The sequence below is a fragment of the Pteropus vampyrus genome, unplaced genomic scaffold (assembly GCF_000151845.1).
Source record: "Pteropus vampyrus isolate Shadow unplaced genomic scaffold, Pvam_2.0 Scaffold146, whole genome shotgun sequence".
In the NCBI taxonomy this organism is placed as follows: Eukaryota; Metazoa; Chordata; class Mammalia; order Chiroptera; family Pteropodidae; genus Pteropus; species Pteropus vampyrus.
Window position 1 is genome coordinate 325,482 of NW_011888927.1, and position 9,859 is coordinate 335,340.

At 32.5% G+C, this 9,859-nt stretch overlaps 1 protein-coding gene and 1 non-coding gene across 2 annotated transcripts in view; one reads left to right on the plus strand and one right to left on the minus strand.

Moving 5' to 3' along the window:
- Positions 1-9,859, minus strand: part of FAM117B (family with sequence similarity 117 member B) — a 75,871-nt gene that overhangs the window by 38,260 nt on the left and 27,752 nt on the right. Inside the window, exon 2 of the mRNA XM_011369133.2 lies at positions 3,437-3,588. Coding sequence (XP_011367435.1) covers positions 3,437-3,588 — 152 coding nt within the window. The remainder of the gene's footprint in view (positions 1-3,436; positions 3,589-9,859) is intronic.
- On the plus strand, positions 37-140 carry LOC111745109. The gene has a single exon (XR_002782506.1). It is a non-coding gene; the product is annotated as a U6 spliceosomal RNA (small nuclear RNA).

Below are 9,859 nucleotides of genomic sequence, written 5' to 3' on the forward strand. Positions count from 1 at the left end.
AACATAAAAAAGAACCGGTCAGAAATGAAAAATACAGTGCTTGCTTTGGCAGCACATATACTAAAATTCAAACAACAGAGAGATTAGCATTGCCCCTGTGCAACAAAGACATGTAAATTCATGAAGCATTCTAAATTTTTTCAAAAAAATAAAGACTACAATAATTGAAATAAAGAATACATTACAAGGAATCAACAGTAGATTAGATGAAGCAGAGGATCAAATCAGCAATTTGGAAGATAAGATGGCAGAAAACATCCATCAGAAGAGCAAAATGGGAAAAAAAAATGAAGACAGTTTAAGGGATCTCTGAGACAACATCAAGCATACCAACATTTGTATCATAGGGATACCAGAAGAAACAGAGAGAGAGAGAGAAAGAGAGAGCGCGTGCAAGGAATTGAAAACGTATTTCAAGGAATGACAAAAAACTGTCCTAACCTGGTGAAGGAAATAGATATACAAGCCCAGGAAGCACAAAGAATTCCAAACAAGATGAACCCAAAAAGGCCTACACCAAGACACATCATAATTAAAATGCCAAGGGTTAAAGACAAAAAGAGAATCTTAAAAGCAGCAAGAGAAAAGCAATTGGTTACCTACAAGGAAGCTCCCATAAGACTGTCAGCTGATTTCTCAACAGAAACTTTGCAAGCCAGAAGTGATTTAGCAGGAAATATTCAATGTGATGAAAAGAAAGGACTTACAACCAAGATTACTCTACCCAGCAAATCCATCATTTAGAATTGAAAGACAGATAAAGGAACTTCCCAGACAAGAAAAAGCTAAAGGAGTTCATCACCACCAAACCAGTATTACAAGAAATGTTAAAAGGCCTTCTTTAAGAGAAAGAAAAAAAAAGATAGAAAAAAGCAATAATAAAATGGCAATAACTACATTCCTAGCAATTACTTTAAATGTAAATAGATTAAATGTTCCAATCAAAAGCCAGCGTGGCTGAATGGATAACAAAAAAAAAAAAGATCCTTACATACGCTGCCTACAAGAGACTCACTTCAGATGGAAACACACACAGGCTAAAAGTAAAGAGATGGAAAAAGATACTTCATGAAAATGAAAATGAAAAGAACACCCAGAGTAGCAATACTTAGACCAGATAAAACAAACTTTAAAACAAAGGCTGTATGTAACAAGAGACAAAGATGGATCCAGTAATCCCACTCCTGGGTATTTATCTGAACAAACCCGAAATACTACTTTGAAGAGACGTGCATCCATATGTTCACTGCAGCATTATTTACAATAGCTAAGATATGGAGGCAACCTAAGTGTCCATCAATGGATGAATAGATAAAGAGGTAGTACTTATATACAATGGAATATTACTCAACCATAAAAAAGAATGAAATCTTGCCATCTGTAATAAGGTGGATAGACCTAAAAGATATTATGCTGAGTGGAATAAGTCAGAGAAAGACAAATGTCATATGATTTCACTTATATGTGGTCTAAAGAACAAAACAAACGAGCAAACAAAACAGAAACAAACTCATAAATACACAGAACATTTTGATGGTTGCCAGATGGTAAGGGGCTTGGGAGGATGACTGAATAAGAAGAAGGGATTGAGAAGTACAAATTAGTAGTTATACAATAGTTATGGGGATGTAAAGTACAGCATAAGGAAAATAAGTCAATAATATTTATAATGATTATTTATGGTGTCAGATGGGTACTAGATTTATCTGGGGTGATCACTTCATAAGTTATAGAACTGTCTAATCACCATGCTGTACACTTGAAACTAATATAATACTGTATGTCAACTATAATTAAAAAAATAAAAAATTACTAAAATAAAAATAATAAAGTACAGAATAAGGAATATAGTCTATAATGTTATAAAAACTATGTATAGTGCTAAGTGGATACTACACTAATCAGAGGATCACTTCATAAATTATATAAATGTCTAACCACTATGCTGTACACCTGAATCTAATATAAAATAATGAATGTCAACTGTAAACAAAAAATAAAAAAGAAGGGTTTCTCAAAAAAAAGGTCACAATTTCTGAAAAGATTCATTACCTTTTAAATTTATTGCGCTGACATTGGTTAATAAGATTATTTAAGTTTCAAGTGTATAATATTCATTACTTTTGATGAGTATAGATACTGTGTTTTCATGTCTATAGTTGCTACTGGAATGTAAACCTCAAAGTAATCTCAAATCCCAAGCAACTATCCTAAAAATGGGATTCAGTTTGAAGATTATCAGAACAGAAAGCAAAATAAACCCACCAAGAACATTTGAAATTTGGAAACCAATACACAAATCGAAAACCCATTGCAAAGTGTTTACGTGGTTCTATAAAAGGACAGTTCCTCTTAAAGTACTGGGACCAAGCAACCATCAGTGATGTAAATTTGAAGTTTAAACTAAGATGTATCTAAGCTGATTTTCAACAATCAGTATAAAGAATCTTTTGATTCTCTAAATGATTTTCATTCTTCATTAGCAATAAAGCTTTAACTGTTCTGCTCATTCGGTCCTTTGCAAATATTCCTCGAGTGTTTATTCTGTCAAGTACAGTACTAAGCCCTGGGATAAAAATACAGAAATGGACAAGCCAGCACAGCCTGCCTTCATAGATTCACCATCTAGTGAGTAGTAAATATATTAAATAAATGATTGTGCAAACATTAATTATAATTGTAGTAGATGCTATGAAAGAAACTACACCAAACTAAGATGCAGTCGTCAACTGGCTCTAGGATCTTGGACCTCTGCTTCCTCATTAATAAAACTAGGAGGTAGATCTAAATATTTTAAGATCCTTTTAATTTAAAATTTTTATAAATCTAAAAGTATAAAACTTTGATTCCAGAGTCCCTTTGTCAGGATATTTACACAGAATCTGTCAGCAATGTAATATAATCTCCATCTCCTAACACATAAAGATTTTTGGCACAAAAATACAGGTAAGTCCTCAATGTCATCAAAAGGTTCTGTGACTTTAAGTGAAACAATGTACAACAAAACCAATTCAACCATAGGCTAATTGATATAAAACAAGATTTAAGTCCTATGGCATCTCATCAATATTATAACAAAGGACCTGCTGTATATAGTTGGGTGGAAAGTAAAGTAATCCTGTTACAAATGTTTAAGTCGAAATTTCATATATTAAATGTATTGTGATGTTCTAAACTACAAAAAATGAGAGAAAATGGTGCCCATAAATTATGCATACATATGAGAATTACTAGAAAACTCTTTAAAATGCACATTCCCAAGCCTCATCCAAAATCTACTACAGAATATTCAGACTGGGAATCCACACTTTTGATAAGCTTCTCAGGTTATTCTAATATACACTAGTGTTTTAAGAATTTGAGCACAGAGCAGAACATATTATGAAAAACAGTTTCAGAGTAAAACACTTCAGAATAAGAACTGTAATAAATTTACCTGTGTAGCCTTGTCTCTCATGCAAGGAGCAGCTTGCCCATGACTATCACGAGGCCAGTGCCCTGCAAGGTACGGAGCAGCAAGTGTATCCAGAGAGGAAGTGCGGCGGATTATAGCAGAGGGGCTCGAAGAAGGTGGTCGTGTTTTGTCACCTGGATTTAAGACAAAGATATTTATTTAAAAAATAGATTAGGAAGGAAACAAAGTAGAAACTAAGTTTTAAACTATGTAGAAGTTCTCTAAAATATAAAAAATAAACAATAAAAAGAAATAAGCTACTGATTCACACAAACTTGGATGAATCTCCAGAGAATTATACTGAGCGAAAATAGTTGATCTCAAGTGTGTAAGTTCATTTACATAAAAATTTGAAATGACAAAATTTTAGAAATGGAGGTAAGTTTAGCAGTTTCCAGGAGTTAAATATAAGGGAGGAAAAATGAAGTGTTAGGAGAGAAGCAGATGTTCTAAAAGGTCAGCAGAGGAAACTCCTGTGATAAGGAACTATTTAATATCTTGACTTAAGTGGCAGATATGCAAACATACAAAGAAGAAAGAAAATTAAACAGGATAGAATTACATACATGTGCACACACACATGTAAGTACAAGTAAACTGAAGAAATGTGAAGAGCAGTGGGTTGTACAATGTCAATATCCTGGTTGTGATGTTTTATAACAGTTCTATGAAATGCTGTCATTCAGGGAAACTGGGCAAAGTATACAAAAGAGCTCTCTGGTAGTATTTCTTACAACTGCAATTATCTTTACAAAAAAAACCACAAATGTATATCCATTTTAAAACATTCATCTTGGCTTTAAGATTAAATAGGTATGACATGTAAAATACTCATTTATCATACCGTTTATACTCAAAAGGATATGAGAAAACTAAAAGTTACAAGTAAACTTTCAAAAGTTACAAGTAAACTTTCATTTCAGTTACAAGTAAACTTTCATTTTTAAGATTAAATAGGTATGACATGTAAAATACTCATTTATCATATCGTTTATACTCAAAAGGATATGAGAAAACTAAAAGTTACAAGTAAACTTTCATTTTAAAGCTCTATAAGACACATATCTTAGTAAGATTTTTACAATAAGTAGACTGTAAGAAAACATTAACCAGGCTGTAGGAGCTATAATTGAAGTCACATATGCAAAAATCTTTTCCATTTCAAGCTACAGGATGTACTCAGATATAAGCCAAAAATAAAAACTAAAAAAACTAGAGGTAACAGGAAGTTAGAGGTTATGTAGAAGAAACATCCTTGTATCTCCTTTTGATGGGGGAAGGGAGTAGGCTTAATTTATGCTGTAAAATAAAAAGTAATAATAATAAAGGGCTTAAAATATAAAAATATATGCATATGTATGATTATATTATAATGCTATCATTCTAATTTTATATAACAAATACCTTGCTCTCCTTAAGGCCATATATGAAAACATGTTAAATCACCTCTCTTCTACTTGGTATTACATTATGTCTTAATAAGAGTCTTGTATAGTTACAAGTATAAAAGTTCAGTTGCTGATTATGTGACCCAAATAATAAAAGATTCAATTCCACTAAGATAACAGTTACAGCAGCTGTGTTGCTGATAATCATTAATGCTGCTTTACAGATATGCCTCAGATACATAATTTGCTTTCAAAATGGCATATTTCACCAAAACAATGCCTAATTGTTATAAATGCTAACCATCTCTGCATACAGTCCTTTTACAGTAAACTGAAAAGAAATGCAGTATATAGCCATAAGTTCAAGAAAGCATGTCCCCACATTATTAATTGTGACAAGTGAAAAGCAATAAACATTCATATTCGTAATTCTTCCTCTAAAAAAATTAATCTCTATTGGGACAGTCACAAGAAGATTGTTCTAAGCTGGGGGAAAAAAAGGCAAATACACTATGTAAACTGGTGTATATTCACTAAAATCAAATTGCTAAAAGCTGTCGGGCACTTTTCTTCCCTATGCTGCTGCTTCAGTCACTCACCAGTACGACTAATCAAACAGACCTTACTAATGAGTTTGATTTACTTCTCAAGATTTTTAATTATCTAAGAGTTGACCTTTCAACTAGACTTCCTAAGACTAATAAATTTTCTATAATGAAATGGAAAATAGAAAAGTTACACGTAGTCACATGTAAAAATACTAAACGTTTTCTTTTCTGAACTCCATTCCTATAACTCATCCATTTACATATTTACTAAGGGTCTGTGAGCCAGCACTAAGCCCTAGAAATTAAAAAGACTTAAGTTATAGTCTGCTCTAAAGAACACACAGTTTATATCTAGTTTGTCATTATTTCATTTCAATTTTTGAAACACATTTCCAGAATTTACAGGATTTAGTGCTTAATTACAAGGGAGTTAAAAAAAGGGAAGAAAGCCTCAAGAGTCAAAGATGACACAAATATTCCCAGCCTACATGAACAAAGGTTGTATTTTGTATTTATAAGAAAGTCCACAGGAAAAGACTCTGACAGCTGAGAAGACCCTTCATGATCTCATCTCTCCAGCCTCACTTTCTTGCCACACTACCTCAACTGCTATCATGCTGAACAACCTGCAGTTCCCAACATGTGCCATGTCCTTGCATGCCTCCAGGACTTTGTCTCTACCTTCATATCCCTTTCTTTGGTTTGGCTAATTCATGTTTAAGAAACACATCAATTTCTAGGTCAAAAGTCCTCCGGTGTGCTGCCATAGCATGGTTCACTGAAATGGTTCCTTGACTGTTCCAGTGTTCCATGAGAGAGTGCAATATTGGAGAGAAGGAATTTTACTTTCACCCATTCCAGTGATTAAGACAGTAGCTGACATATAGGCAGAGAAAAAAATGACTTCTAATGTTACTATCATTATCAACTGCCAGTTGCGTGCAATAAATAATAAATTCAGATACTCTTTTGTCACTCCAAAGTAAATAAACAAATACTGCATGGTATCACTTATATGTGGAATCAAAAAAAAAAAAGTGAAAGTTACAGAAACAATAGAGTAAAAAAGAGGTTGCCAGGTAATGGGGGAAATAGGGAGAGGTTGATGAAAGGGTATAACTTTCAGCTCTAAGATAAATAAGTAAGGTCTGAGGATGATATATAACATGGTGACTGTAGTTGATAACACTGATATATAACTGAAATGTGCTAAGAGAGTAGAACTTAAATGTTCTCACCAAAAAAAAAAAAAAAGAATACATGAGGTGATGAATGTGTTAATAAACTAGATGTGAGGAATCCTTTCCACAATGAATACAGTATCAAATCAACACTTTAAATATCTTACAATTTTAATTCTACCTCAATAAAGCTAAAAAAAAAAAAAAAAACCCCAAGTAAATCAAAACAATAAAACAAAGGTTCAAACTTAACTTTGTTTTTTAAAAATCAATTTTTTTTTTATAAATTATCTTCAGCAGGGTGTAGCATTTAAAATTTCAGTCAATGCCTTGGGCTCTGGAGTTCAAAACTTTCCAAACATCTGGACCAGTTCAACTGGTTCCTGTGTAGCTTCAATAGCAATACTACAGCATCCCAAACCATGGCCCCTAGGTATTACAAAGGTTCTACAGACCTTGCTAGATTTAGGTTCTTGTAGAACTTGATTGGGTACTGGCTTAGAGGCTATACTTCCTGTTATCCACAAAATCATTAACAAGCAGAAGAGATATATTAGACACATTCATGTATTCAAAAACAAAGGGAAAAAAAACCTTTCCTTTTTTAGACATAAAAATGATAAATATTCAGAATAAAGAAACCTAACAGCACCAAAAACAAAAAACCCCATCAGCCACCACTCAGAGAAAAACATTTAATGAGTATTTCCAGAACTGCCTACACTTATATACATGTACAATTTTATATAAATGAGGTCCTACTGACATGCTAGTACTTACTGTTGAGAAATGAAATGGGCATGTTGACAACCTATTCCCATTGCAATAAATATAAATCAATAATACATCACTCTTTTTAATAGCTATATAGTATCCCAGGACATACTATAACTTAATCCCATACTGACAGACATTTTCAGTGGCCAAAATATATATTTTTATGCTTATTTTCTTGTAAAAAAATTTCTAGACATCAAACTGTATATCCAAGGATACACAGATTAAAATTTTAAGTACTGCCAAATTGCCTTCCACTACAAAGAATTCTGACCTCATAATAATACTCATTTGCCAACATTCTGAAGTATATTTTATCAATTTTTGCCAATCTATAAAAGATTTTAAAAATACTACTTTATTTGCATTTCAATATTAAGTTCTAAAATAGCCATATTTTACTGGCAATTTACCAGTACTTAAAAAAATATTACTTCTAATCTCTTTTCTTAATCTCATAGAGAACTTTTCTTTTGATGAAGAAACATTTAAATTGCAGGAGGTTCCATCAGTTTCATTTTAGCTTCCTTCTCTTTTATTAAATTCAAGTAAAATTAAATGTAAATGACTTTATCTTAATGTGCGTAGTGACTAAATCCTTATAAAAGTATATGTATACTTACTCTGCTGTCTAAACTCTCCGACACACCAGATACATGCACCTACACACGTAGGTACACACACACACAAACAAAATGTATCCAGAAAGAAATACAAAAAACTGATGACACTGGCTGCCTCCAGGAAGGGAAACTGGATGGCTGGCAGACAGAGAGGTACAAGGGAGATATTTCACTGTCTATCCAAATATATCTTTTAAATTTGACATGTGAACTTATTATCTGTATTTTTAAAGTTCATAACCATTGATTCAATGATTCTATATATATCTAAGTATGTACACAGAATAATCAAATGTGGAAAAGGGCTTTAAATCCAAAGATACTCATTACATTTGCAATAATAAAAATCATAAATAACATGTCCAAAATTGGAGAATAAGGAAACTAATGGAAACTAAATCATGATTAAAGATATTAAATTTATGTTCTGAAATGATAAACTTACATGAGAACTTATTTATAATCTATGAAAATTCAGAAAAAACATATTTCCATACTTTATTTCTAATTTTGTTTCTTCAGTTAATTTCTCCACTTGGTTTTCAATAAAACATTAACAGAAAACTAATAACTGATACAGACACAGTAGTATCTGATTAATAATTCATCCTAATAAGAACTAAATGGTTAATTTAACCAAACTCATTTCCTGTAGACATAATATCTTAGAAAAAAAAACTATTATAGAAAATTTTAAGTCCAATTAGTAACTATCCTTTTGTTAAACATAAGGTTTAGTTTACATAAAATAAACTGGACCTTTTTTTTAGTGTATAATTTGAAGAGTTCTGAAGAACAAATATATCCATTTAAATTACCATCACAATCAGGATTTAAAATATTGCCATCGCCCTAAAATGATTCCAAAAGCCCCTTTCAAGACACTCTCTACACACTTGGACAAAGGTAAACTCTGATCTGCTTTCTCTAAAAGATTAGTTTTGCCTTTTTAAAAGTCATATAACCGTATATGTAATCATATAGTATGTACTTTTTTGTGTCTGGCTGCATATTTTGTGTGAGATTCATCCACTGTGTAGTAGCAGTTCATTCTTTTTACTGCCAAGGAGTATTCCGTTGTATGGGAGTAGAGAATGTGATGGTTAATTTTATGTGTCAACTTGACTGGGCCATGGGGTGCCCAGATAATTCGTTAAACATTATTATTGTGAGTGTGTCTGGGCAGGTGTTTCAAGATGAGATTAACATTTTTTTTTATTATAGTGACACTGATTAACAAAATCCAGTAAGTTTCAAGTGTACAATTCAACAGTAAGTCACATATATTGCATTGTGTGTTCACTGTTCATAGATTTCTTTCTGTCGCCACATATTTGACCCCTTTTACTCTATCTACCTTCTCCCTCTATTTGTTTGTTGCTTTTAGGTTTATACCTCACATGTAAGTGATACCATGTGGTTTTCAACTTTTTCTGTTTGGCTTATTTCACTTAGCATGATTATCCGAAGGTCCATCCATGTTATCGCAAATGGCAGAATTTCATCTCTTCTTATGGCTGAGTAATATTCCATTGTATATATGTACCACAGCTTCTTTAGCCAATCGTCTATCGTAGGACACTTCGGTTGCTTCCATGTCCTGGCCACCATGAATATTACTACTATTAACATCAATGTGCATATGTTTTTTTGGATAAATGTTTTCAAGTTTTTTGGGTAAATACCCATTAGAGGGATTGCTGGATCATATATAGTAGATCAATTCTTAGTTTTTTGAGGAACCTCCATACTGTTTTCCATAGTGGTTGTACCAATTTGCAGTCCCACCAGCAGTGAATGAAGGTTCCTTTTTCTCCCACCTTCTCCAACACTTATTACTTGTCCTGTTGATGACAGCCATTACAACAGGTGTGAAATGGTATCTCAC